The sequence below is a fragment of the Mirounga angustirostris genome, unplaced genomic scaffold (assembly GCF_029215605.1).
Source record: "Mirounga angustirostris isolate CCGP_5_RB_7025 unplaced genomic scaffold, mMirAng1.0.hap1 SCAF_9, whole genome shotgun sequence".
Classification (NCBI taxonomy): domain Eukaryota; kingdom Metazoa; phylum Chordata; class Mammalia; order Carnivora; family Phocidae; genus Mirounga; species Mirounga angustirostris.
Window position 1 is genome coordinate 28,247,921 of NW_026991717.1, and position 14,955 is coordinate 28,262,875.

General features: G+C 41.3%; 1 protein-coding gene across 2 annotated transcripts in view; it reads right to left on the reverse strand.

The window, feature by feature from the left end:
• Positions 1 to 14,955, reverse strand: part of OCA2 (OCA2 melanosomal transmembrane protein) — a 561,894-nt gene that overhangs the window by 176,276 nt on the left and 370,663 nt on the right. For both annotated transcript variants that reach the window (XM_064570041.1, XM_064570040.1), the window contains one exon: positions 7,075 to 7,168. In XM_064570041.1, coding sequence (XP_064426111.1) covers positions 7,075 to 7,168 — 94 coding nt within the window. The remainder of the gene's footprint in view (positions 1 to 7,074; positions 7,169 to 14,955) is intronic.

The window sequence follows — 14,955 nt, forward strand, 5'->3', positions numbered from 1 at the left end:
TGCATAGATCAGGGCCACACACTAGATTTGGGGTGTATTTTGGTCTTTTAGTAGAAAGTGCCACCCAAAATTTTAAAGAAAGATAAACTTATATATGTACAAAAATAAGGGTTAATACAATGAAAGGGTGGAATATGACTGTAAAGATGAAAATTATAAAAGATTTTAAAGAAGGAATTGATAATATAAGAAGTTGGTTGATAAAAGAAAGAACAGGATTTAAAAAAAAAAGAGAGAGAGAGAATGTGATCAGGCAGGAGACTAGAACAAAGCCATACACTAGAGATTTGGGGTATATTTTGGTCTGTTAGAAGAAACTGTATCCCAAAATTTTAAAGAGAGAACAACTTATATATATATGCCAAAAATAAGGTTAACTACTATGAAGGGGCAGAATATGACTCTAAAACTGAAAAATAAAAGATTTTTTAAAAAAAGGGATTGATAAGATTTTGGTTGGAAAAGGGAAAAAGAAAAATTAAAAAAAAAAAGAAAGTTAAAAGAAAAAATTATCTTTGAAGGTCTAAAGAATCATGGGGAAAAAAGGCATGAATTCTATGTGCAGTATTCCCCTAGCACTGGAGTGCTACCATTCTCATTGATCCGTATCAATGGTCTTGGCTGGCTGTTCTTGCCGATCTTCTGGGGGAGAGGCCTGTTGCCATGGTTCTCAAATGTCTTTGCCGGAGGCAGAATTGCCCCACCCTTGCTGGGTCCAGGCTAAGTAATCTGCTCAGGTTTGCTCTCAGGAGCTTGTTCCCTGCAAGCTTTCCGTACAGCTTTGGAGGACGAGAGTGAAATGGCAGCCTCCCTATCTCCACCCCAGAGGAGCCGAGAACTCAGGGCGCCACTCCTCAGGGAGCCCCCGGAGAAAAGCAATCAATCACTCCTGTCTCCCTGGTCTCCAGACGCACTCTGTGCTCACCTGATCTGTGACTGAGCATTTCTATCTCTGGCACACAACCTCATTTGGAGTCTCCAAACACAGCAGGTTCCTGCTGTGCACTCCCGGGCTGCTCCTCCTGGGGTAGGAAGTGGGGTCTCCCTGGATCTGCAGCTTGTTGGGTCCCTGTTGGAAGAGCAGTGGCTCAACTGTGCTGTGGATCACAGTTTATGGCCACCCCAACCTAAGAGCCCACTCCTTGGCTCCGCCTTTATAGCCAGCGTCCCTTTCCTGAAACCTGGGAACTCTGCTGCACTCAGGCACCCCTGGTCTTTCTGTGACCCTGAGGGTCCCGACACCACACTGTTCCAGAGAGGGTTCCACCCCCGCTTAGCCACTGGAGCAAAGTCCCTCAGCAGAGTCGACTTCTAAAAGTTCCGATTTTGTGCTCGGCTGCTCTATCACTTGCCAGTAGCGGCTGATGGAGGCCCCCTCCCCCCCCGTCTATCTTCCCGAATATCACCTCGGATTCACTCTTCCACACGTCCTATCTTCCAGAAAGTGGTTGCTTTCTGTTCAGAGAGTTGCTGCTATTCTTTTCTTTGATCTCCTGTTGAGTTCGTAGGTGTTCAGAATGGTTTGATCCCTATGTAGCTGAATTCCTGAGACCAGATGAAATTTAGGTCTCCTACTCCTCTGCCATCTTGCTCCTCCCCCCTTAAAATGTCCATACTACCCAAATTTAATTCAATCCCTATCAAAATACCACCATCATTTTTCACAGAGCTAGAACAAACAATCCTAAAATTTATATGGAACCACAAAACACCCCAAATAGCCAAAGCATCCTCAAAAAAAAAAAAAAAAAAAAGCTGGAGGTATCACAGTTCCAAATTTCGTTATATTACAAAGCCGTAGTAACAAAAATAGTATGGCACTCAATGGAACATAGTAGAAAGCCCAGAAACTAACCTAAGATTATCCGGTCAATTACTCTTCAATGAAGGAAGCAAGAATATGGAATGGGAAAAAGATAAGTCTCTTCAACAATTGGTGTTGGGAAAACTGGACATCTACATGCAAAAGCATAAAACTGAACCACTTTTCTTACACCATCACAAAAATAAACTCAAAATGTGTTAAAGTCCTAAATGTGAGAACGGACACCATAAAAATCCTAGGAGAAAACACAGGCAGTAGTTTCTCTGACGTCAGCCATAACAACTTTTTCTACATATGTCTCCTAAGGCAAGGGAAGAAAAAGCAAAAATAAACTACTGGGGCTACATCAAAATAAAAAGTCTCTACACAGCAAAATCAACAAAATCAACAAAACTAGAAGACAACCTACTGAATGAAAAATGACATATCGGATAAAGCATTAGTATCCAAAATATAAAAAGAAATTATAAAACCCAACACCCAAAAACCAAACAATCCAATTAAAAATGGGCAGAAGCGAACAGACATTTTTCCAAAGAAGACATACAGATGGCCAACAGACATGAAAAGATGCTCAACATCACTCATCGTCAGGGAAATGCAAATCAAAACCACAATGAGATATCACCTCACACCTACCAGAATGGCAAGAAACAAGAAACAAATGTTGATGAGGATGTAGAGAAAAAGGAACACTCATGTATTTTTGGTGAGAATGCAAAGTGGTGCAGCTTCTGTGGAAGACAGTATGGAGGTTCCTCAAAAAATTAATACAACAACCTTATGATCCAGTAATCATACTCCTGAATATTTACCCAAAGAATGTAAGAACACTAAGTCAAAAGGATATATGCACCTCTTTGTTTATTGCAGCATTATTTACAATAGCCATATATTGAAGTGGCATAAGTGCCCATTAATGATGGATGGATAAAAAAGATGTGGTATATATTCAGCCATAAAAAAAGAATGAAATCTTGTTATTTGCAATGATATGAATGGATCTAGGGAGTATAATGCTTAGTGAAATAAGTTAGTCAGAGAAAGACAAATACCATATGATTTCACTCTTATGTGGAATAAGAAACAAAACAAATTAACATAGGGAAAAAAAGAGACAAACCAAGAAACTACAGAGAATAAACTGATGGTTACTGGAGGGGAGGTGAGTGGGGGTTATGAGTGAAATAGGTGTTTGGGATTAAAGAGTACACTTATCATGATGAGCATTGAGTAATGCATAAAATTTTAAAATCACTATATTGTACACCTGAAACTAATAACACAGTATGTTAACTGTAATGGAATTAAAATGAAAAACTTAATCTAAAAAATTCACTTAACCCACAATTGTATGTTAGGAAATTTATCACTGATGAGCAAGAATAAAACAATGTTTTATCTGTGCAGGTATTCAAAACAGAATTGATTATGATAACAAAGAATAGGAAGCAACATACATGTCCAAAAAAGGTAAAATAGTGATATATCTACATGTTGTAGGTATAAATATATTCTATTTTGAAAGAATAACTAGTGGCCTGGTAAAATGTTCACAACATATTATGAAAAATGAAAGGTAAGACACAATGAGATTAAAATTTTTGTTAACAAGTATATATGTATCATGAGAGGAAGGGAAAATGTAAGAAAACACACCAAATTTTGATCAGTGGTTATTTCTGGGTAGCAAACTTATGAGTTACTTTTATATTTTATTCTTTTACTTTTATATTTCCCTTTGAATATATATTTATATAGTCAGAAAAATATTAATTTTTAAAAAATAAAATGGGAAGTAAACATTTTGCACTGTGTATCACAGGAAGCCACCTTCTGTGAAAGAAATTTTGAAATGAGGTAGATTAAAGTCAGTTTAGTATATTTGCAACTGCAAACTAAGAATTTTATGCAAATAAGGGCTGAAGATGTAATGACCATTTTTTATTATGTTATGTTAATCACCGTACATTACATCATTAGTTTTTGATGTAGTGTTCCATGTTTCATTGTTTGCATATAACACCCAGTGCTCCATTCAGTACATGCCCTCTTTAATACCCATCACCAGGCTAACCCATACCCCACCCCTCCCCTCTAGAACCCTCAGTTTGTTTCTCAGAGTCCATAGTCTCTCATGGTTCGTCTCCCCCTCCAATTTTCCCCCCTTCATTTTTCCCTTCCTACTATCTTCTTCTTCTTCTTTTAAGATATAATGTATTATTTGTTTCAGAGGTACGGTAGATGACCATTTTTTTAAAGATTTTATTTATTTGACAGAGAGAGAGAGCAAGCACAAGCAAGGGGAACAGCAGGGAGAGAGAGAAGCAGACTCCCCACTGAGCAGAGAGCCTGACATGGGGCTCAATCCCAGGACCCTTAACCGACTGAGCCACCCAGGTGCCCCTTGATGAACATTTGATGACCAAACTGCTCTGATTTCTGACAGCAAGGACCTGACAAGAAGAATGATCAGAGGTGGAACCAGACAGAAATAAGATATGGCTCTTGAACACTACGAACCAGAGAGACATTTTTCCTTCATCTAAGAAGGTGGATGCAATTCTTAAGGCCACTAGCTAAAGAGGTTTTAGAAGAGATAACTGGCAGTCTTGCCCCAGTCTTTTTGAGGCCCCAAACTTACTGAATATTATCCTATCTTTCCCCACTGTAACTCTGCACACAAGGTGCACATATCAAATAGAAATACAAGGCCTACTTAATAAGCTCAGTGTGCACAATACATCACCCACTGGAGCTGAACCCTGAGCTCTGTGCATAATCTGAGTGGCTGCACACCAACCCTTTCAGTCAGGCAGATGTCCTGATGATGATGATTAGTTTCAGAGGTAGAATTTAGTGATTCATCAGTATCACCCAGTGCTCATCACATCACATGCCCTCCTTAATGCCCATCACCCAATTACCCCATCCCCCCACTCCTCTCCCCTCCAGCAAGCCTCAGTTTGTTTCCTAGAGTTAATAGTCTCTTATGTTTTGCCTCCCTCTCTATTTTCTTTTTTTTTTTTATTTTTAAAGATTTTATTTATTTATTTGACAGAGAGAGACACAGCGAGAGAGGGAACACAAGCAGGGGGAGTGGGAGAGGGAGAAGCAGGCTCCCCGCAGAGCAGGGAGCCTGATGCGGGACTCGATCCCAGGACCCCGGGACCATGACCTGAGCCGAAGGCAGTCGCTCAACCAACTGAGCCACCCAGGCGCCCCAGCCTCCCTCTCTATTTTCATCTAATTTTATTTTTCCTTCCCTTCCCCTATGTTCATCTGTTTTGTTTCTTAAATTCCACATATAAGTGAATTCATATGGTATTTGTTTTTCTCTGACTGACTTATTTCACTTAGTATAATGCCCTCTAGTTCCATCCACATCATTGCAAATGGCAAGATTTCATTCTTTTGGATGGCTGAGTAATACTCCATTGTGTATATGTGTATATATATATATACCACATCTTCTTTATCCATTCATCTGTTGAGGGACATCTGGGCTTTTTCCATATTCCTGATTACTGTGTCAAAGTTACACTGGAGAAAACATCCAACCAGCATGTATTGTTGCCCTAAAAACCTTCTAATCTTTTATGATATTAATATCAGGCCTCTCAAGCCTACTTGTGAGACCAACCAGTGCTGTTAAATGGCCATGAGAGTCCCTGCTGTTGAGTCCAGCTAGGGCTGTCAACAGGTAGAGGGCCAGTGTATCATATGCTTGGTTAACCAAAGGAGGAGACCAGGGACAAGTGAATAACAGCCCTCCAGCTCTACAGCAATTGGGAATCCAGTCCAAATGAGGAAGCCCTGGAATTTGGGGGTGCAAGTCTATATCTCTTGTTGTTGCCCCTCTTAGGGCACTTGCCTCTGAACCCCCTTTCTTAGCTGTACTCCAGGTATGAACCCTCACTGACTCTGCAGCAAAGATGAGATGATGAGGTGGGTTATACTGCTAAGGCCACTGCTGAATTTACTATAGTGAATGCTGTTCTCATTAAGAAAACTCTTGTTTAAATGATAGGATTATTCCTTTTATGTTTAGCAGAGGCTGATGATGTCTATCTAAACAGGCAGATAGTGGTCAATTGCTAAGTTTTAGATCCTGTCTCTTAGCTGTGGGGGAAGCAATGTGCCAGAGTCCTGCTGAGAGATGCACGTTCAGTGTCCCCACGGCTCACTGTCCAGTCTCATCCCTCCATCCCATGCCCAAGTCTTCCAGGAGTATTTATTAATAAATGTTAGTGTCCCCCAAAAATTGTCAAGAATTATTAGCCACTCATGAACAACAGTAATGGTCAGCATAAGTCTTCCAAAATTCAGTGTTATATGTAGAGACTGATGTTGATTCTTACCTGGGTAAGACAGCTGGGGTTTTCTCCCCAAGCCCAGCCCAGCCAAGTAGTACCCTGCAGAAGCCCGATGTCACAGCCTCCATAGGCTGCAGGTCACTCTGCCTCTCAGGCAGAGCTGCTATTCCAAATCTTAAGCAGGGCTGGTTCTGAGAATCATCACTGTGCATACACATGCTGTGAGTTTATAGTCCAAAAACTTCGACAGAAATCTTGCTCAACACCAAATGAATGTCAGTTCATTTTAGCAGCAACATTTTATGAGGACCACCAATGTCCATTATGCCCATTCGTCTGCTTCCAAAGTGCAGTGGTACCATATGAAAACAGGCAAGCTGGGAGTCAGGACCCCAGCAAGGGCCCTGCTCCCTTGGAGCAGGTTCTCCTTTGCAAGAGGAAGCACTGGCAGCTCTTCCCCATGCTAGGCCTCATCTCTGTACTGCCCTCCTGATAGGTGCCCACACATGAATGCCTGTTCCCTATCAGCAATATTCCTGGGTCCTTTCCAGTGCAGGCTTTTTCACTGGGCAGCCTAGTATGGGGTGTTCAGACTCTCATTAAGCACCCCAGTCATAGATAGCCAAGGCACAAATCACTGTTAGAATTTTCAAGAGAACAACATAAAACACCCAGCAAGCCCACAACAATTTCTTGACCCCTAGACTCAATCGGAATTATTCAGAATATCTGAATCATGCTCTGTGTTATGAAGCTAATCCCAGCAATAAATTTTTAATGTGTTTTTTTTTTTAGCTAAGCTCACCGACACTAACATCTAATTGCTAAAAACATGCTTATCCTGGTGCTTAACAGTTTGCATTGCTATTTTTTTTTAAATTAAGTGAGTTAAGGGATTAAACAAACAGAAATTTAAAATGAGTTTTAAAGTACCTGAAAAATTCCATGAAAGAGAATCCATATCCATGCTGCTCTGCAATTCCTGCACAAACAACATTTGCTGATGCTCCAATCAGTGTCCCATTGCCTGGAATCAAAATTTTAAAAGTAAAATAAAATCTCAGTTTATCTTGGTGGTAGGCTTCTGTTCTCTTTTCTTCTGTAATATTCAGATCATCTCACAGCCTTTTGATTTGATGATTACTTTACAGGTACTATCAAAGTGATTGCTTTGCAAATATCTGCAGAAAACAAAACACTGACAACCAGAAAATAAATTTTCTGCTTGTAAGTACTGTAATTCACTTACAGATAAGACTATGACTGCTCTATGTGATAGAAAAGAGGAAATGCTAAGGAGAATTGGCAAATCACTGTGGCACATGATGGCATCTATCTTTTAGAGGAAAATGTAAGCCAGACAAACAACCATAGGACAGAACAGGTGTTTTCAGAACAGTGGACTTGGGATCTCAGATAAGAACCACCTTCCTCAGGACTCCAGGCCTGTACACCCACCAGAAAACACTGTCTGTGGATGGAAGGATGGATGCAAACAAAGAGGATAATAAAATGCCTCTCTGTGTGAGCCTTTTTAAAAGTGTATATGATCTGTGGGGAATCATAACCTGCACATGCATACATACTGCTGAGGCCTCATGGTAAGGGATGTGGCCCAAGGCCAGCCCCCAACATGGTGACTAATTCAGGGAAGGGTGAATTTGCTTGATAAAACCAATCAGCATCTGTTAACCCCCAACCACAGAGGTCAGGGTTCAGGAATAGGCACATGACCCAGGCTCAGCCAATTTTACTCAGTTCTGACATGTGTGCATAAACCACTAAGGAAAAGACTCTGTTTCCTAAGGACTGGTGAACTGTAAGACACAAATCTGGAGCTTCCTACTGCATGTTGACACAAGGGAGCAGCCTCCCTGAAAGTGGACAATAAAAGTAACAGAGCAGGAGGAGGAGGACCGAGGGTGAAGTCCTGGGTGCATAAGCTGAGCCCCTAAGTGCTGCCTTTTCTGAGAACCCAGCACCATTTTATCTCTGGGTCTTCTGGAGCACTGAGCATGGAGAGAAGTACAGAATAAATAATCTCAGAGCAACGTGGACTTCTGGATTTCTCCACGAGAGGAGGCACACAGCCTGGGGTCTATTCCTCAGGAGAGGCCCTTGCAGAGGAGATGTCAGTGCAAATAACACTCCACTGAACACAGGCTCCTGCTCCCCTCCTTCTTCGTGGTCCTTACCTTCTCCTTGAAACATGGCAGGAAACACAACCTCCTGTCAGGTATGCAGCCCAGACTGCCTGTGCAAAGGCTCATGAAAGCAAGCTCAAGCCTCATCTTATTCTCTCTGCTTTTCATCCATAGAAGACTTAGAGTTTTTTTCAGTGAAAACCTCTGAAATAGCATGCTGCATCTATTTATAAGCTTGCTCGAAGGATGAAATATAGTTGAGGAATCAAAATTATAAGACGTTGGATCTTAAGAACTCAGTAAAAACCTCAGGATCTCCCCAGCACCCTGCAGCCACTAAGCCCAAGCTTTGTGATGGCAATGCCTCCCTGAGGTTGGCCCACTCTGTTTGTGGTCACTGTGTTTCTGATGTCCCATTTTTTTGACAGTCCCACTGTTCCTCAGTGCACTTCAGAGTATATGGCCCTACCCAGAGAATCAGGAAGGGCAGTAGAGGATTTGCCCATTACCAAGGGGAAAGAAGAGCATGACAGGCTGACACCAGGCTGCTGTGTGAAGGACAGACTTTAGGGTGGTGATAGAGGAAGCAAGAAGCCTGGCTGGGGGACACTTCAGGCTACAGGTGATACTAGCTTGCTCCAGGTGGTGTAGGAGGCAGATCAATGCTCCCTACACCAACTGCAAAGAAGTCCACGCCTTAATCCTTAAAACCTGTGGTTATGTCATTATGTTATTCTGTATGGCAAAGGAGACTTTGCAGAAGTAATTCAGGTTATGGACCCTTAGAGAGGGAGATGACCCTGGATTATCTGGGTGGACCACTGGATCACATGAACCCTTAAAAGCAGAAAACTTTCTCCAGCTGGAAGCAGAAGAGCAACCTTAAGGAGAGAGTCAGAGAGATACCAGGGGGGTCAAAGAGAACCAGTGGGGGTGAGGATAGTAGAAGAAGTGGAGTGGGGAGAGTCAGAGAGATCACAGAGGGTCAGAGAGATGCTAGGAAATGAAATCTTGCCATTTGCAACAACAAAGATGGAACTGGAGGGTATTATGCTGAGCGAAATAAGTCAATCAGAGAAAGACATATATCATATGACCTCACTGATATGAGGAATTCTTAATCTCAGGAAACAAACTGAGGGTTGCTAGAGTGGTGGGGGGTGAGAGGGATGGGGTGACTGGGTGATAGACATTGGGGAGGGTATGTACTATGGTGAGCACTGTAAATTGTGTAAGACTGTTGAATCACAGACCTGTACCTCCGAAACAAATAATACATTATATGTTAAAAAAAAAAAAAAAAGAAGAAGAAGAAGAAGAAGAGAGCAGGAAGGGAATAATGAAGGGGAAAAATCAGAGGGGGAGAGGAACCATGAGAGACTATGGACTCTGAGAAACAAACTGAGGGTTCTAGAGGGGAGGGGGGCGGGAGGATGGGTTAGCCTGGTGATGGATATTAAACAGGGCATGAACTGCATGGAGCACTGGGTATTACATGGAAACAATGAATCATGGAACACGACATCAAAAACTAATGATGTGGGGAGGTGCAAGATGGCGGAGGAGTAGGAGACCTAAATTTCATCTGGTCCCAAGAATTCAGCTGGATAGGGATCAAACCATTCTGAACACCTACGAACTCAACAGGAGATCAAAGAAAAGAAAGCAACAACTCTCTGAACAGAAAAGCGACCACTTTCTGGAAGGTAGGATGTGCGGAGAAGTGAATCTGAGGTGATATTCGGGAAGATAGGCGGTGGGGGAGAAGGCCTCTGTCAGCCGCTACTGGCAAGTGATAGAGCAGCCGAGCACAAAATCGGAAATTTTAGAAGTCGGCTCTGCTGAGGGACTTCGCTCCAGTGGCTAAGCAGGGGGTGGAGCCCTCTCTGGGACAGTGTGGTCTCAGGACCCTCAGGGTCACAGAAAGACCAGGGGTGCCTGAGTGCAGCAGAGATCCCAGGTATCGGAGTGGGTAAGCCGGCTGCAGAGACAGAGCTAAGGAGTGGGCTTTCAGCTCGGGGTTGCCATAAACCATGATCCGCGGCACAGTCGGGCCACTGCTCCTCCAGCAGGGTCCCAACAAGTGGCAGATCCGGGGAGACTCACCTTCCTGCCCTGGGAGGAGCAGCGTGGGAACGCACCGCAGGGATCTGCTGGGTTCAGAGACTCCACACGGGTCATGTGCCAGAGACAGTCACAGACCAGGTGAGCATGGAGTGTGGTGGGAGACTGGAGAGACAGGAGTGACTGACTGCTTTTCTCTGGGGGCTCACTGAGGAGTGGGGCCCGGAGTTCTCAGCTCCTCCGGGGTGGAGATTGGGAGGCCGCCATTTTCACTCTTGTCCTCCACAGCTGTACAGAAAGCTTACAGGAAACAAAGGCTCCCAAGAGCAAAACTGAGCAAATTACTTAGACCCGGCAAGGGTGGGGCAATTCTACCTCCAGCAAAGACATTTGGGAACCATGACAACAGACCCCTCCCCCAGAAGATCAGGAAGAACAACCAGCCAAGACCAAGTTTACCGATCAATGAGAACAGTAGAATTTCAGCACTAGGGGAATACTGCACATAGAATTCATGGCTTTTTTACCATGATTCCTTAGTCATTCAAAGTTAATTTTTTTTCAACTTTCTTTTTCTTTTCTTTTTTTTTTTTTTGAATTTTTCTTTTTCCCTTTTTCAACCAAAATCTTATCAATCCCTTTTCTAAAAAAATCTTTTTTATTATTCATTTTTAGAGTCAACCTTATTTTTGGTATATATATATATATATATATATCTACATATATATATATAATGTTCTCTTTTTAAAATTTTGAGATACAGTTTCTTCTAACAAACCAAAATATACCCTAAATCTCTAGTGTATGGCTTTGTTCTATTCTCCTGCCTGATCACATTCTCTCCATTTTTTTTTTTTAATCCTCTTCCTTCTTTTTTCAACCAAATTCTTATCTTATCAATTCCTTCTATAAAATCTTTTATACTTTTCATCTTTACAGTTAAATTCCATCCCTTCACTGTATTTACCCTTATTTTTGTACATATATAAGATTTTCTTTATTTGAAATTTTGGGAGGCACTTTTTTCTAACAGACCAAAATATGCACAAAATCTAGGGTGTGGCACGAATCTATGCACCAGCCTGATCATATATGATCATATTCTGTTTTTTGTTTGTTTGTTTGTTTGCATCTTTTTTTTCTTTTTTCTTTTCTTTTCTCTTTTTTCTTTCTTTCCCTTTCTTTTCCCCCAGTTTCAGGCCTCTTCTGATTTGTTTACTGTATATTTTTCTGGGGTCATTGTTACCCTGTTAGCATTTTGTTCTCTCATTCATCTATTCTCCTCTGGACAAAATGACAAGATGGAAAATATCACCTCAACAAAAAGAATAAGAGGCAGTACTGACTGCCAGGGACCTACTCAATACGGACATTAGTATGATGTTGGAAATAGAGTTCAGAATGAAGATTTTAAAGATACTAGCTGGGCTTGAAAAAACCATGGAAGATATTAGAGAAACCCTTTCTGGAGAAATAAAAGAACTAAAAACTAACCAAGTTGAAATCAAAAAGGCTATTAATGAGGATAATCAAAAATGGAGCCTCTAACTGCTAGGATAAATGAGGCAGAAGACAGAATTGGTGATTAGGAAGACCAAATGATGGAAAATAAAGAAGCTGAGAAAAAGAGAGATAAACAACTGCTGGATCACGAGGGCAGAATTCAAGAGATAAGTGATATCATAATACAAAACAATATTAGAATAATTGGGTCCTAGAAGAAGAAGAAAGAAAGAGGGGGGCAGAAGGTATATTGGAGCAAATTATAGCAGAGAACTTCCCTAATTTGGGGAAGGAAACAGGCATCAAAATCCAGGAGGCACAGAGAACCCCCCTCAAAATCAATAAAAATAGGTCAACACCCCGACATCTAATAGTAAAATTTAAAAGTCTCAGAGACAAAGAGAAAATCCTGAAAGAAGCTAAGGAGAAGAGATATGTAATCTACAGTGCTAGAAACATTAGACTGGGAACAGACCTATCCACAGAGACCTGGCAGGTCAGAAAGGACTGGCATGGTATATTCAGAGCACTAAATGAGAAAAGTATGCAGCCAAGAATACTATATCCAGCTAGGCTGTCATTGAAAATAGAAGGAGAGATAAAAAGCTTCCAGGACAAACAAAAACTAAAGGAATTTGCAAACACGAAACCAGCCCTACAAGAAATATTGAAAGGGGTCCTCTAAGCAAAGAGAGAGCCTAAAAGCAACATAGACCAGAAAGAAACACAGACAATATACAATAACAGTCACCTTACAGGCAATAAAATGGCACTAAATTCATATCTTTCAACAGTTACCCTGAATGTAATGGGCTAAGCCCCAATCAAAAGACACAGGCTATTAGATTGGATAAAAAAACAAGACCCATCGATATGCTGTCTGCAAGAGACTCATTTTAGACCCAAAGATACCCCCAGATTGAAAGTGAGGGGGTGGAAAACCATTTACCATGCTAATGGACACCAAAAGAAAGCTTGGTGACAATCTTTATATCAGACAAATTAGATTTTAAAGCAAAGACTATAGTAAGAGATGAGGAAGGATACCATATTATACTAAAGGGTCTATCCACAAGAAGATCTAACCACCGTAAATATCTATGCCCCTAACAAGGGAGCAGCCACTTATATAAGCCAATTAATAACAAAAGCAAAGAAACACATCGACAACAACACAGTAATAGTGGGGGACTTTAACACCCCCCTCACTGTAATGGACAGATCATCTAAGCAAAAGATCAGCAAGGAAATAAAGACTTTAAATGACACACTGGACCAAATGGAATTCACAGATACATTCAGAACTTTGCATCCCAAAGCAACAGAATACACATTCTTCTCTACGGCCCATGGAACATTCTCCAGAATCGATCACATCCTAGGTCACAAATCAGGTCTCAACTGGTACCAAAGATTGGGATCATTCCCTGCCTATTTTCAGACCACAATGCTTTGAAACTAGAACTCAAACACAAGAGGAAATTCGGAAAGATCAAATACATGGAGGCTAAAGAGCATCCTATTAAAGAATGAATGGGTCAACCAGGAAATTAAAGAAGAATTTAAAAAATTCATGGAAACCAATGAAAATGAAAACACAAGTGTTCAAAATCTTTGGGATGCAGCAAAGGCAGTCCTAAGAGGAATGTTTTAGCAATGCAAGCCTTTCTCAAGAAACAAGAAAGGTCTCGAATACACAACCTAACCCTACACCTAAAGGAGCTGGAGAAAGAACAGCAAAGAAAAAGCCTAAACCCAGCAGGAGAAGAGAAATAATAAAGATCAGAGCAGAAATCAATGAAATAGAAACCAAAAGAACAGTAGAACAAATCAATGAAACAGGGAGCTGGTTCTTTGAAAGAATTAACAAGATTGATAAACCCCTGGCCAGACTTATAAAAAGAAAAGAGAAATGACCCAAATCAACAAAATCATGAATGAAAGAGGAGAGATCACAACCCACACGAAACAAATACAGAATGTCCAATGGAAAAGACAGTCTCTTCAACAAATGGTGTTGGGAAAATTGGACACCACATGCAGAAGAATGAAACTGGACCATTTCCTTACACCACACACAATAGATTCAAAATGTTTGAAAGACCTCAAAATCCTAGAGGAGAACACAGGCAGCAACGTTTTCTACTTCAGCTACAGCAACTTCTTCCTAGAAACATCGCCAAAGGCAAGGGAAGCAAAGACAAAAATGAACTATTGGGACTTGATCAAGATAAAAAGCTTTTGCACAGCAAAAGAAACAGTCAACAAAACCAAAAGACAACCGACAGAATGGGAGAACAGTTTTGCAAATGACATATCAGATAAAGGGCTAGTATCCAAAATCTATAAAGAACTTATCAAACTCAACACCCAAAGAACAAATGATCCAATCAAGAAATGGGCAGAAGACATGAAAAGACATTTTTCCAAAGAAGACATCCAAATGGCCAACAGACACATGAAAAAGTGTTCAACATCACTCGGCATTAGGGAAATCCAAATCACAACCTCAATGAGATACCACCTCAAACCAGTCAGAATGGCTAAAATTAACATGTCAGGAAATGACAGATGTTGATGGGGATGTGGAGAAAGGGGACCCCTCCTACACTGTTGGTGGGAATGCAAGCTGGTGCAGGCACTCAGAAAACAGTATGGAGGTCCCTCATAAAGTTGAAAATAGAGCTACCGTATGATCCAACAATTGCACTTCTGAGTATTTACCCCAAAGATACAAATGGAGGGATCCGAAGGGGTATGTGCCCCCCGATATTTATAGCAGCAATGTCCACAGTAGCCAAACTGTGGAAAGAGCCAAGATGTCCATCGACAGATGAATGGATAAAGAAGAAGTGGTATATATATACAATGGAATATTATGCAGCCATCAAAAGGAATGAAATCTTGCCATTTGCAACGATGTGGATGGAACTGGAGCTATTCTGCTAAGTGAAATAAGTCAATCAGAGAAAGACATGTATCATATGACCTCACTGATACGAGGAATTCTTAATCTCAGTAAACAAACTGAGGGTTGCTGGAGTGGTGGGGGGTAGGAGGGATGGGGTGGCTGGTGATAGACATTGGGGAGCATATGTGCTAT